This window comes from Canis lupus, chromosome 6 (genome assembly GCF_011100685.1).
Source record: "Canis lupus familiaris isolate Mischka breed German Shepherd chromosome 6, alternate assembly UU_Cfam_GSD_1.0, whole genome shotgun sequence".
NCBI lineage: Eukaryota > Metazoa > Chordata > Mammalia > Carnivora > Canidae > Canis > Canis lupus.
This window is the reverse complement of record NC_049227.1, coordinates 11,977,358-11,991,794: the sequence shown is the minus strand read 5'-3', so window position 1 is coordinate 11,991,794 and position 14,437 is coordinate 11,977,358. Positions and strand designations below refer to the sequence as shown.

General features: G+C 40.8%; 1 protein-coding gene across 2 annotated transcripts in view; it reads right to left on the bottom strand.

Annotated features, from left to right (window-relative positions):
- The window catches only part of ZDHHC4 (zinc finger DHHC-type palmitoyltransferase 4), an 18,474-nt gene extending 4,037 nt beyond the window's left edge, over positions 1–14,437 (bottom strand). For both annotated transcript variants that reach the window (XM_038539494.1, XM_038539493.1), the window contains exons 1-8: positions 14,311–14,437; positions 13,614–13,805; positions 13,118–13,174; positions 12,882–13,005; positions 12,060–12,133; positions 10,963–11,141; positions 7,174–7,299; positions 5,154–5,398 (exon numbers count right to left, since the gene is read on the bottom strand). In XM_038539494.1, the coding sequence (XP_038395422.1) occupies positions 5,154–5,398; positions 7,174–7,299; positions 10,963–11,141; positions 12,060–12,133; positions 12,882–12,998 (741 nt within the window). In that variant the 5' untranslated portion in view covers positions 12,999–13,005; positions 13,118–13,174; positions 13,614–13,805; positions 14,311–14,437. The remainder of the gene's footprint in view (positions 1–5,153; positions 5,399–7,173; positions 7,300–10,962; positions 11,142–12,059; positions 12,134–12,881; positions 13,006–13,117; positions 13,175–13,613; positions 13,806–14,310) is intronic.

Genomic DNA, 14,437 nt, shown 5'->3' with positions numbered 1-14,437 from the left:
GCCTTTGGCCCAGGGCACGATCCTGGAGTCCCGGGATCGAGTCTCATGTCAGGCTCCCTGCATGGAGCCTGCTTCTCCCTCTGCCTGCGTCTCTGTCTCTGTCTCTCTCTCATAAATAAATAAATAAATCTTTAAAAAAAAGTAATATTAGTATCAAATAGGTAAACAGTTAAAGGACCTAAGTCATAAAAGCAGATCTATAGATGACTGACAAACAAGAAAACTAATCAACAGCAACAAAAGAAATAGTTTTTAGAAAGGGTAAACCATATTTTCCTACCACACTAGAAGCACTCGCCACCACTGGGCATCCTCAGTGCCTGCTCTGATGCAACAAAATGAACATGGACAAATCACTCTAAGCAGAAGGTTTCTAAAAAAGCAATCTGACTATATTAAAATCAAAAGATCTGTAAATGTTAATAATCTCTGACCCAGTATTTATATTTTTTGGAACCTATCCTACAGAAAATCTTAAGTACAAAAACAAAACCATATACACAGATGACCCACTGCAAAGGGGAAAATGCACTTCATCAATGGAGACAGCTGGGTGTCACTGGTCCTCTGTTCCACCTGATGGGAAGCAATATGAAATACACATTCTTGCCAAAAATACTTAACCTGAATCTATGCAGGGCTCTAGAACTAACTTCCAGTTCACATTAATATTAAGGAATAGAGAAAAATCAGTTGACAAAAGTAGGAAAAAGGCAAATTTGTAACAAGGGACTTTCTAAAAGACAGCTATTAATTGTCAATTTCACAAAAAAAGGTTGGGGCCATTATTTTAGAGAGACTGAGAAGAACATTCAAATGCAAAGAGTAACTATGAGGTGGGTTCTGGCTCACGGAGGTAAAAAAGCTATAAAAGACACATTTGAGAGATGTCTGGGTGGCTCAGCGGTTGAGCGTCTGCCTTTGGCTCAGGGCCTGATCCTAGAAGCGGGCTCCCTGCCTACAGCCTGCTTTTCTCTCTGCCTGTGTCTCTTCCTCTCTCTCTCTCCGTATCTCTCATGAATAAATAAATAAAATCTTAAAAAAAAAACATTTGAAAAAAAGAAATAAAAAGACAATAGGGAAATTTGAATATGGATTAGATGATTTATTATATATTTACTACATATTCTATGTTTGTTATACAGATTTATTACTTTTCTTAGGTGAGATAACCTAATTGTAGTTAAGGTGACATTCTTTAAAAATGCACATTCACATATTGAAGGGCAAAGCAACATGACGTCTCCAATTTATGATCCCGACATGCAGCTTGATCCCACCACCCTGAGATTACAACCCAAACAGAAATCAAGAGTCAGATGCTTAACAGACTAAGCCACCCAGTTGCTTCATAGCTGAAAGAAATTTTAAGAATAAAAATTACTCAAGGTTGAAATGGCGAGGTTGTTGCTACACATCTATCGGAATGGCTAAAATGAAACATAGTGATAACATTAGGTGCTGGCAAAGATGCAGAGAAACCAGTCCCTCCTCCACCACTGGTGAGGATGTACAATGGTACAACCACTCTGAAAAAGAGTATGGTGGTCCTTTCTAAGACTTAAAATAGACCTATCATCAACCCAACAATCACAGTGAAGACAGATCATTACACAGGAACTTGTAAATGGGAATGTTCAATGCCGCTTTTTGCAGCTGATGGCCTTCAAAGGGTGAATGGTTAAACAAAGCATGGACTACTATACAGCAATAAAAAGGAACCCTAGATCCATGCAACTGTTCTCATGGACCTCAAGGAAATTGCACTGAGTGAAGAAACCAACTTCAAAAAGATACTGTATGATTCCATTTATGTAACGATCATGAAATAACATTATAACAGAGATGGAGAAGGGAGTAGTGGTGCCAAGCATTAGGGATATGGAGAGGAAGCTTTAGCTATAAAGGGTAACACAAGGGAGTCTGTGGCGATTGATAATAGAGCATGCTAGTGGTGGGTTATTTGTGAACATGTGACAAATTGCACAGAGCTATATACACACCAGGCAACAGATTCTTACATAAAACATTCTTACAATAAACACATGTAATTCGTGAAATCTAACTGGCCCTGGGGATTGTGCCAAAGTCAATTGCTTGGTTTTGGCCTTGTGCTGTATAGGGATTCTGGCATGGGAAGAGGGGCTAAAGAGTGTATAGACTTCCTGTGTGTCTCTTTATAATCTCCTGTAAATCTATAATTATTTCAAAATAAATTAAAAAAAAAAACTAACTTTAAGACTGTGTACTTTATCATATTAAGACAGTATTCTGGGACGCCTGGGTGGCTCAGTGGTTAAGTGACTGCCTTCAGCTCAGGGCATGATTCTGGAGTTCCGGGAACAAGTCCTACATTGGGCTCCCTGCATAGAGCCTGCTTCTCCCTCTCCCTAAGTCTCTGCTTCCCTCCTGTGTCTCTCATGAATGATAAATAAAATCTTTTTTTTTTTTTTAAAGACAGTATCCTTCAATTCTTATTGTCTGAGTGCTTTTATTAGAATGAGTGTTGAATTCTGTGAAAGGCTTTTCAGCATCTAGAGAAATAATCACGTCATTGTTCTTTATATTTAATAATGCTATATAAAACATTAATCAATTTTCTAATATTGAACCAAACTTGCATTCATGGACTACATCTCACTTGTTCATGGTATTTTATTATCTTTAAAATGAAATAAATAAATAAAATCTTTTTTTAAAAAAAGAAAAAACACTCAAGAAGCAACCAGTTACCTAAAATAGTGACTGCTCATAAGCTACTTCCCATAAATGCAACAGAAATCTTTTAGCCATAAAATATTTGAGTTTTTATAAGAAGCCTATGTTATTGTAAATAAATTTTTGACAAGGGTGCCAAAACAATTCAATGAACAAAGAAGGGTATCTTTAACAATAGATGCTGGGACGCTAAAAGTATCAAGAGAGAGCCCAACCCTACAAAACATACAAAAATTGACTCAAAAAAGGATCAAAGACCTAAATGTAAGAGTTAAATATATAAACACAAGAATACATAAATCTTCATGACCTTGGAGCAGGCAACAGATTCTTACATATGACACCAAAGCATAAGCAACAACAACAAAAAACCCTAAACTTAAAATACGGAACTTTTTTGTTTCAAAGAAAGCTATCCAAAAAATGAAAAACCCACAGAATGGGAAAAAATACTTGCTAATCCTACATCTGAGATGGGTCAAGTTTCCAGGATATACAAAGAATTCTTACAACACAAGAAAACAACCCAATTAAAAAATGAGCTTCTCCTGTAAATCTTCTTTTCCAAAAAAGACATATAAGTGGCTAAGAAACACACAAAAAGAGGCTCAGCATTATTAAGTCAACAGGGAAGTGCAAATCAACTCACAAGGGCACCGCTTTACATCCATTAGGATGACTTTAATCAAAAAGACATAGTAACAAGTTGGAACCTTCATATACAGATGGTAGAAATGTAAAATGGTGAAGATACTTTGGAAAACAACCTGGCAGCTCCTCAAATGACTACAAGTATAGTGACCATATGACCTAGAAATTCTACTCCTGGGTATGACTCAAGAGCAATGGAAACCAAAAAAAAAAAAAAAAAAAAAAAACCAAAAAAAAAAAAGGGAGGGGATCCCTGAGTGGCTCAGCAGTTTGGCGCCTGCCTTCGGTCCAGGGCATGATCCTGGAGTCCCGGGATCGAGTCCCACATCGGGCTTCTGCATGGAGCCTGCTTCTCCCTCTGCCTGTGTCTCTGCCTCGCTCTTTCTCTGTGTGTCTCTCATGAATAAATAAATAAAATCCTTAAAAAAAAAAAAAAAAGAGCAATGGAAACCCCTATCCACACAAGAGCTTGTACACAGATGTTCACAGTACCCTTATTCAAAAATAAAAAGTGAAAACATTCAAATGTCCATAGGTAATAAATGAATAAAATGTGGTATACATCTACACAGTGGAATATTATTTAGCCTCAAAAAGGAGTGAAATATTGATTCATGCTACAACACGGATGAACCTTGAACACATTATGCTAAGAAAAAGAAGCCAGTCCAAGGCCACAAATGTCCAACTACATTTATGTGAAATGCCCGGAAAAGGCAAATCCATAAACACAAAAAGCCAGTTAGTGGTTGCAAGGAAAGAGAGGGGTGGAGAGTAACTGGTAATAGGTAAGAGTTTATTTCTTGGGTGATGAAATGTTCTGAAATTAAATGGTGGTGGTGGTTACACAACTCTGAACCACTAGATCTTATACTTTGAAAGGATGAATTTTAGGGGCACCTGGTTGACTCAGTAGGAAGAGCATATGACTCTTGATCTTGGGGTCATGAGTTTAAACCCCACATTGAGTGTAAAGATTACTAAAAAATAAATAAATAAACTTAAAAAAAGGATGAATTTTATAGCACACGTATTATATATCAATTCAAAAAATTATATATTGGAGTGTCTCAGTACTAAGTTGGTTAAGCATCCAACTCTTGATTTCAGCTCAGGTCATGATCTCACGATTGTGAGACTGAGTCCTGTGTTGAGGGTGCTTTCTTTCTCTCTCTCTCTCTATCTTAATCTAAAATAATAAGGGATCCCTGGGTGGCACAGTGGTTTGGCGCCTGCCTTTGGCCCAGGGCGCGATCCTGGAGACCTGGGATCGAATCCCATATCGGGCTCCTGGTGCATGGAGCCTGCTTCTTCCTCTGCCTGTGTCTCTGCCTCTCTCTCTCTCTCTCTCTGTGACTATCATAAATAAATAAATTTAAAAAAATTTTTTTAAATAAATAAATAATAATAAATAAAATCTCAAGTAAATAAATAATAAAAATTTTATTTTATTTTATTATTATTTTTTAAAGATTTATTTATTTATTCATGATAGACATAGAGAGAGAGAGAGAGAGGCAGAGACACAAGAGGAGGGAGAAGCAGGCTCCATGCCGGGAACCCAACGCAGGACTCGATCCCGGGACTCCAGGATCGCGCCCTGAGCCAAAAGCAGGCGCCAAACCGCTGAGCCACCCAGGGATCCCCAATAAAATTTTTTAAATTATATATTGACTTTTAAAAAAGGAATAGCTCCATCTTTTGACTGGGAAAATGACCTTTTTCCAATTTTGAAACCTAATATCAGAAACACATCCCACAACACAACTACCTGAATTAATTACCTGAATAAGAAAGAAAATGTCAACAGCCTGGAAGTGTCCAAGGTGATCAATGTAAGTCTCCAAATACAAGTCAGACAACACCACCAACTGGACCAGAAACACAGTGCTCACGATGGCCATGGTGGCTGCTGAGGCTGTCAATGTCAAGAGGTAGAGGAGGAAGTACCTGGCGTTCCAGGCTCCAATGCAGTTGTTCACCCAAACACAGTGGTGGTCAAAACGGTGCACACACCTGTTACACACACCTGCACAGAAACAAGAATGCAACACTGAGTTAGTCCTTGATGAAAAATGAGACAAAAAGCACACTTACAGAGATGTTTAGACTGACTACGGGCAGTATGAGCTGGAAGAAATGGTGGCTGCTATCACCAAGCTCTTAAAACCGCAGTGTCTGGGCAGCCCTGGTGGCGCAGCGGTTTAGCGCCGCCTACAGCCTAGGGCGTGATCCTGGAGACCCTGGATCAAGTCCCACGTCAGGCTCTCTGCATGGGGCCTGCTTCTCCCTCTGCCTGTGTCTCTGCCTCTCTCTCTCTATGTGTCTCTATGAATAAATAAATATTCTTTAATAAAAAAAAAAAGAATACTTAAAAAAAAATAAAAATAAAAAAATAAAAAAAAACTGCAGTGTCCAATAAAGTAGCCACGAGCCACAGGTGGGTATTAAACACTTGAAATGTGGCTACAAGAAAAAATTTGGAAGAATATTCTGTTGATACTGATAAATTTAGAGTTCTTCAATTCATGCAATGCTCCTTTAAGTTCAACATGAGTAATACTGATAGGACACAAGAGTTAGTGAACTTAACTTGGACAGATTTTTTTTTTTAAGATTTATTTATTTATTTATGATAGACACAGAGAGAGAGAGGCAGAGACACAGGCAGAGGGAGAAGCAGGCTCCATGCCAGGAGCCCGACATGGGACTCGATCCCGGGACTCCGGGACCGCGCCCTGGGCCAAAGGCAGGCACCAAACCGCTGAGCCACCCAGGGATCCCGGACAGACAGAATTTTAAAACTGAGGCTTTAAAGTCAAATCAATTCTTCAGATAAAGACAAATTATTGAGGCACCTATGTGGCTCAGTTGGTTAAGCATCTGCCTTCAGCTCAGGTCATGATCTCAAGCTCCTGGAGTCAAGCCCTATACTGGGCTCCCTCTAAGCGGGGAATCTGCTTATCCCTCTCCCTCTGCCCCTCCACCCACTTGTGTAAGCATATGCACATTCTCTCTCAAATAAATAAAATCTTTTTTTTTTTTTAAAGGTTGAACTGTTACATGGGTATTAAACAGAAATAATTTTTTGGTACTGATTCAGTAACCAAAAAACTTCTGAGAATTTCTAGAATAACTTGGGTAGGTGAATCTGCTCTTCTGACAGCAAATTTTATGAAATCTAAATACAGATCAAGTATTTCCAAGGAAAATTTAGTGTCTCAATTGAGATGTGCTGTAAATGGAAAATATGTATCAGATTTCAAAGACAGTATGAAAAAGAGAACATAAACTATCCCATGAATGATTTTTTTATACTGACTACACATTAAAATGATATTTTAGATATGTTAGGTTAAATAAAATATATAATTAAATCCAATGTTGCCTCATTTTACTTTTGTAATGTGGCTACTAGAAAATTTAAATCACATATGTGGCTCATGATATATTTTTGTTGGATGGCACTAGTCTAGAATCTTGGCTATTCCCCAGAAGAGTAGGTTCTGCCAGAGCTAAAATCTGCAAACACAACATCCCACAGAAATTCCTGCTGGGCCACATGCCCTACCACATGGCAAAGGAAGGGCTGTTCTGCCCAGGGCTGAGCTGCCCATTACACGAGAACATTAAGAACTTACCTCCAGTCATCTGAAAGAAACAATTTGGCCTCTACAAGCAGTGGCTGTCCCATGCTGGGAGACCAAGGGCCCTGCTTTTGGATTTCTGTAACATTCCCTTACTGAGAAAGCCCACATATTTGCTGTGCAAGGCTAGAGCTGGAGCAATTAAAGCCAAACTTACTGCAGTGTTTGGATCGTGCTGGTTTCCTTAAATTGCACGTAGAGCACTTCATATTCTTTAAGAACATCACTTCATCGAATTCATAAACTTGAAGAAACAGTAACTCATTTGCTTTCGTTATGGTACCTGAAAAAAGTAAGGACAAACATCAGTTCCAAGCAATATGGTTGACTAAACATTCACAAAATCTGTCCTGACAAAGTGCAACTAAGACTTCTATATTTAACATTCTAAATAACTCACTTTAAAATAAATAGCTTGGGATCCCTGGGTGGCGCAGCAGTTTGGCGCCTGCCTTTGGCCCAGGGCGCGATCCTGGAGACCCGGGATCGAATCCCACATCAGGCTCCCGGTGCATGGAGCCTGCTTCTCCCTCTGCCTGTGTCTCTGCCTCTCTCTCTCTCTCTGTGACTATCATAAATAAATAAAAATTAAAAAAAATAATAAATAAAATAAAATAAATAGCTTTACTGAGATACAATTCATAAACCCAATTCACCCATTTAAGGTACACAATTCAACAGTTTTTAGTATACTCACAGAGTTATGCAATGATCATCACAATCAATTTTATTTATTTTTATTTTTTATTTTATTTTTTTTTAAGATTTATTTATTTATTCATGATAGACACAGAGAGAGAGAGAGAGAGGCAGAGACACAGGCAGAGGGAGAAGCAGGCTCCATGCCGGGAGCCCGATGTGGGACTCGATCCCGGGACTCCAGGATCGCGCCCTGGGCCAAAGGCAGGAGCTAAACCACTGAGCCACCCAGGGATCCCCCACAATCAATTTTAGAACATGTTTATCGCTTTAAAAAGAAAGCCCTTAGGGGTGCTTGGGTGGCTCAGTTGGTTAAGTGCCCACCTTCAGTTTAAGTCATGATCCCAGGATCCTGGGGTCAAGTTCCACACTGGACTCCTCCTCAGGGCTCCCTGCTCTACAGAGAGTATGCTTCTCCCTCTCTCTCTGCTCCTCCCACTCTCCTCACTTGAGGTGTCTCTCTCTCTCTCTCTCTCTCTCTCTCTCAAATAAATAAATAAAATATATTTAAGATTTTTATCTTAAAAAATCTTAAAAAAACTTAAAATCTTAAAAAAAACCTTTACTCTTAAAAAAAGATTTTATTTATTTATTCATGAGAGAAACAAAGAGAGAGAGAGAAAGAGAGAGAGAGAGAGGCAGAGACACAGGCAGAGGGAGAAGCAGGCTCCACAAAGGAAGCCCGACGTGGGACTCGATCCCAGTCTCCAGGATCACGCCCTGGGCTGAAGGCAGCACTAAACCACTGAGCCACCCGGGCTGCCCTAAATAAAATCTTTAAAAAAAAAAAAAAAAAGGAAAAGAAAAGAAGAAAGAAAAGAAAAGAAAAGAAAAGAAAAGAAAAGAAAAGAAAAGAAAAGAAAAGAAAAGAAAGAAAGAGAAAGAAAGAAAGAAAGAAAGAAAGAAGAAAGAAAGAAAGAGGAAAAGAAAGGAAAAGAGAGGAAAAGAAAAGAAAAGAAAAGAAAAGAAAAGAAAGAAAAGAAAGAAAAGAAAAGAAAAGAAAAGAAAAGAAAAGAAAAGAAACGAAACCCCTTAGCAGTCACCCCATTTCTCTTGAATCCTAGCTCTTGGCAATCACTAATCTGCTTTCCGTCTCCATGCATTTGCCTTGTTTGAATATTTCATATAAATGGAATCCTACAACTTGTGGTCTTTTGTATCTTGCTTCTTTCATTTAGCATAGTTTTTCAAGGTTCCTCTAAGTTCTAACATATATCACTCCTTCATTCCTTCCCGTTACAGAATACTGTTCCATGGAGAAGGCACATCACATTTACCTATTAACCAGTTGATGGACACTTGGTGCTTCAAGGACAGGAAAGCTTAAAAGTAAAGGCATGGAAAAAAGATACCAAGCAAATATCAATCCCCCCAGTCCCCCAAAAAAGGGTAAGGGGCACCTGGGTGGCTCAGTCAGTTAAGCATCTGACTCCTGATCTTGGCTCAGGTCACGATCTCAGAGTCGTGAGACTGAGCCCTGCATTGGGCTTCACACTGGGCATGGAGCCTGCTTAAGATTCTCTCTCTCCCTCTCCCCCTCTTAAAAAAATAAAAGTGTAATAATATTAATATCAGACAAAAAAAGAACAAAGAACAATACTAGTAACAAAGAGACAAATACCCACCATTTGCTTCAACGTGGATGGAACTGGAGGGTATTATGCTGAGTGAAGTAAGTCAATCGGAGGACAAACATTATATGTTCTCATTCATTTGGGGAATATAAATAATAGTGAAAGGGAATAGAAGGGGAGGGAGAGGAAATGTGTGGGAAATATCAGAAAGGGAGACAGAACATAAAGACACTCCTAACTCTGGGAAATGAACTAGGGGTGGTGGAAGGGGAGGAGGGTGGGGGGTGGGGGTGAATGGGTGACGGCACTGAGGGGGGGCACTTGACGGGATGAGCACTGGGTGTTATTCTGTATGTTGGTAAATTGAACACCAATAAAAAATAAATTTATTATAAAAAAATATTCAAGGAAAAAGGAATACCAATTCTAAACTTGAATGCAAATAATATAAAAATATATATTATATATACCTACACACACATACGCACATATACAACAGCTTCAAAATAAGTAAAGTCAAAACTGACTGCCAGAAGAAACCTCAAATCTATCAACAAAATGAGATAACATGGGACGCGTGGGTGGCTCAGCAGTTAAGCATATGCCTTTGGCTCAGGGCATGATCCCCGGATCTGGGATTGAGTCCCACATTGGGCTCCCTGCGTGGAGCCTGCTTTTCCCTCTGCCTATGTCTCTGCTTCTCTCTCTCTCTCTGTCTCTCATGAATAAATAAATAAAATCTTAAAAAAAAAAAGTTGAATAACAAAATGAGATAACATACTTCTCAGTAACTGAGCAACCAAAAAAATTAATACAAATATAAAAGATTTGAACATAATTAACAAACTTGATCTAATGGACTCACATGCTGTCTACACCAAGAACTAGAAAATACACACTCTTTCTTTCTTTTTTTTTTTTAATGTTATTGCTGTGTTTTATCTTTTTTTTTTAAGACCTTTTATTTTATTTACTCAGAGATACAGAGCGAGAGAGAGAGGCAGAGACACAGGCAGAGGGAGAAGCAGGCTCCACGCAGGGAGCCCGACATGGGACTCGATCTCGGGTCTCCAGGATCACACCGTGGGTTGCAGGCGGCGCTAAACCGCTGCGCCACCGAGGCTGCCCAAATACACACTCTTTCAAGCCCACAGGTCATTTACAAAAATACACATAACTGGATATGATGCAATAAAATTTGTAAAAGAGGGGCAGCCCTGGTGGTGCAGCAGTTTAGCGCCGCCTGCAGCCCAGGGCTTGATCCTGGAGACTCTGGATTGAGTCCCACATCAGGTTCTCTGTATGATGCCTGCTTCTCCCTCTGCCTGTGTCTCTGCCTCTCTCTCTCTCTGTCTCTATGAATAAATAAATAAAATCTTTAAAAAAAAAATTGTAAAAGAAACAGAGCCATACAGACCACAAACTATATAACACAATTACTAGTGAAGCACCAAAAAATAAACTAAAAAAGTATATGGAAAATTTTAAGCAGTTCTAAATAATCTATGAATCATAGAAGAAAAAAATAAAATCAGAAGACAATCACAATGAAAAGATCATGAAAACACTACATATCTTATCTTTTACGAAGTCCCCAGAGGCCTCACTAGTCTGTAGCACTGCAAGAGTAAGGTTGATTGTCACCAGTCTCCATACCGAAAGCTTCAACTTACCAGGGTCACTTACACAGCTGAGAGTGAAAAACACCAGGTTTATAATCAGCAGAAAATAGGGCAGAAGAAGGTAACACAAGGAGAACTCCAGCTCTCGACAGTAGCCAAATATTTCCCAGGTGTATTCACTGTAAACCATCCCTTGCAAGATGAGGTGCAGGATAATGAAGGTGTGGTTTCTGAAAGGAAACGGGTACATGGCTTGTTCACAGGGCCTTCTTCATAAAGAAATTATATAATACTAAACTGAACCCAGAGCCAACCATGTCTTTTGAGCTTGAGATAATAGCAAGAATTACATAAGAGACAATGTGAGACAATTCTCATAGTACCTAGCAAGACTCAGTAGTCAATAGATGCTATCTATTATTATCAACTTTTTTTTTTTAGGATTTTAATTATTTAGGGAGAGTGTGAGACCAGGGTAAGGGGCAGAGGGAGAGAGACTCTCAAGCAGACTCCAAGCTAAGTGTGGAGCTCAAAGCAGGGCTTAATCCCATGACTCTGAGATGATGACTTGAACCAAAATCAAGAGGTGGATGGCTCCACTGTCTGAGCCACCCAGGCACCCTTATTATCTTTATTAGGAATTGAGGTATCAGGATATATCTCTTCACAGAAATGCATGCAATATATTGCCACTCTAAATATTTCAGTGAAAACTCCAGAAATAAAAGGCAGATTATGAGGAGAGGTCCTGAACCTAGGACTCTTGATCCTTTCCAGCCTCCTTCCCCAAACCATGGCTGGAAACCAACAAGGAGCTTCCGGAAGCTAGAGGACAGCAACAATTAAAAATCAAACCAGGAAAGAAGATAGTATTTTTTTTTTAAAGATTTTATGTACTTATTGCGGGGGGGGGGGGGGGGGGGGCAAAGGGAGGGGTAGAGGGAGAGAATCTTAAGCAGGCCCTGTGCCTAGCACAGAGTCTGACTTGGGGCTCAATCTCAGGACCCTAAGATCATGACCTGAGCTGAAACCAAGAGTCAGATGCTTAACCAATGAGCCATCTGGATGCCCCGAAAAGAAGATAGTATTTACTAAAAATTAAAAAAAAAAAAGAAGAAGATAGTATTTACACTCTGAAATATAAATACCGTGTACGGAAGAGGTAATGAAGCAATTTTGGCATAGCTCTCTGAAGGCATTTTGGAATTATACAGGAAATTATCTAAAACAAAAAAGAATTCATTGTCATTTGTCATTCCCCCACTCCCAAATTAGATGCTTCACTTTCAGCTGGTGATATTTGGTGATTTGCACTTTTGCATATGGGCAGAGAAGAGATTTAAGAGAGAATAAAATGCAGGGCTTCCCTCAGCCGGTCTTTCTCTAATGCCAGCTCCTCTGTTTTCACCTAACTCCAGAGAAAACACCATGTCAGGGTCTTCAGGCAAAGGAAGGAGAGCAGAGGAGCTGGATTAGGTAATGTTAATGTGAACTCCACTCCTTTCGTGCTTTGGGTTCAATCCTAGGTTCGAGTCCATCTGTAATCACTGGGCATTAGCCCAGGTTACCCTCCAAGTCAACCCCTTCCCAAAGGTTGATGACCTCAACTTTGCTCACTTTGATCCTTGAAGGAGTGTGGGCAGCCTGATGCTCAGCTCCTTAACCATACAGCTCCCTGTTCCACCCATCCAGCCCCTCCATGCAGACACTGTTCACATCCATGCCCAACTACAGGCATCAAATCCAGAGAAAAATAGCCAACCTTAAGAATGTTATCTTCTCTCAAAGCAACATCACAAGATTACTTTCAAAAGCAACAAAGCCCAGAAACTTTCAAAAATTACATAGATGCCATAAGTGAAGTGAACAAATGAATAAAAATGGCATCTCCTTTTTGTTTCATCAGGGAACTGGTGAGCCTTTTAGATTGGTGGTAGTGAAAATCCAGTGTCTCCAAGATTCATCGTTACCTGTGCTCCTCCTCTGACTACACCTTTCAGGTAATGGGTTTTTGAGCAGATGCATACTGTAACAACACCAATCAGCACCAAAACCAGGTAGAACAAGAAGAGAACCAAGAAGTCCATCCTGAGGCTACAAAGAAACAGAAAGAGTGTGACTACTATTGAGGGATATATTCCATCGCACATATTCTCAGACATCAACTCCATAAATGGCTCCCAAAACAGAATTCATCAGCACTTACGCATGCACTGCTGAGGCCTCCCAGATGGTCCAGAGCTCCCTCTCCTTCAAGAATTTCCTAATCAAAATAAGAATTTCCTAATCAAACCACTGTGGTTTATTTAGGGCATCTCCTGCCTGCAAATTACCAAAAAAAAGGGGGGGGGGATATGCAAAATGCATACATCTTCCCTCCTACCCATAACAAATCATCTTTGTACTTAAATATAAACTTGCATAGATATTGCTACCGAATGTACCCCAAAAGAATCTACTGACCATGCTACTGGTACAAGCATCCCCTAGTGGCAGTCCCAGGACTCACTCCCACGACTCACTCCCACAACAATCGTGGCTCACCCACGGGGACTAGAGTCAACACACAGGCTTGTATTAACTGGAAAAGGTTACTTTTGGCCTTAGCAGATATGATTCAGGCCCGGACTTCCACCTAAGATAAACAAACTACAAACTATTCACAAGATAAGACAGAGGAAACAAAGAAGAGCAATTCTCACGAGGCGATTCAGGGTCCCCGGCCTACGTAGTTCTCGTTTGGATAATTTTCTACTGGCAGCTAGGGCATTCCTTCTCTCAATATTCAAGGAGAATTCAAACAGCATCTCCTCTTGGGCAGCGGCATGTGCCTGGCACAACAGGTGGCACCCAAAGCTGCAGGAGGCATGGTTCTCCTAGAAGGCTGGATCTGGCTGCAGAGACATCGATAAAGCACTCACATAATAAAACAGGGTGGGAGTCAAAGGCGGTATAAATGGTGGAAAATAACTTGAAATGTTGAGATTCCCCCCCCCCCCGCCCCCGCGCGCGGGGGTGTTGAGATCCAGCAGGGTGAACCGGGTTATACGACTTTGGCAGGAAAAGTTAATTGGGAAGAATAAGCCAGTACCCTCGGATCCCGGGTCCTATCCCTAATCCCTAAAGTGTCCACTCTGGCCACCGGACAGAATGCCTTTCCGAGGCTGCACTCTCCGAGGGTCCCGGCGGGTGGGCTTGGCCGAAGCTCTCCCCGGGGGCCGGGACCCTGAGTGGGAGGCGCGGTGCAGGCGGCGCCAAGGGGATACGGTGGGTAGCAGGGTGGGGGTGGGCCTGCGACCACACACACACACACACACACGGTGGAAGGGCGGATTAGGCAAGGAGACAGACGCCCCTGGGCCAACTAGTATTAAAAAAAACCCTCAAAGGCGGCCTTACCGCCGGAATGGGCCAACGGCCAGTCGCACCCAGGCGGTGCCTTCAAGGAGCTTCTCTAGACTTCCGGCGGGCCTGTGACCTCACTCGGGGCGCCGGCAGCCAAGCCGACTTCCGGCGGAAGTGCGGT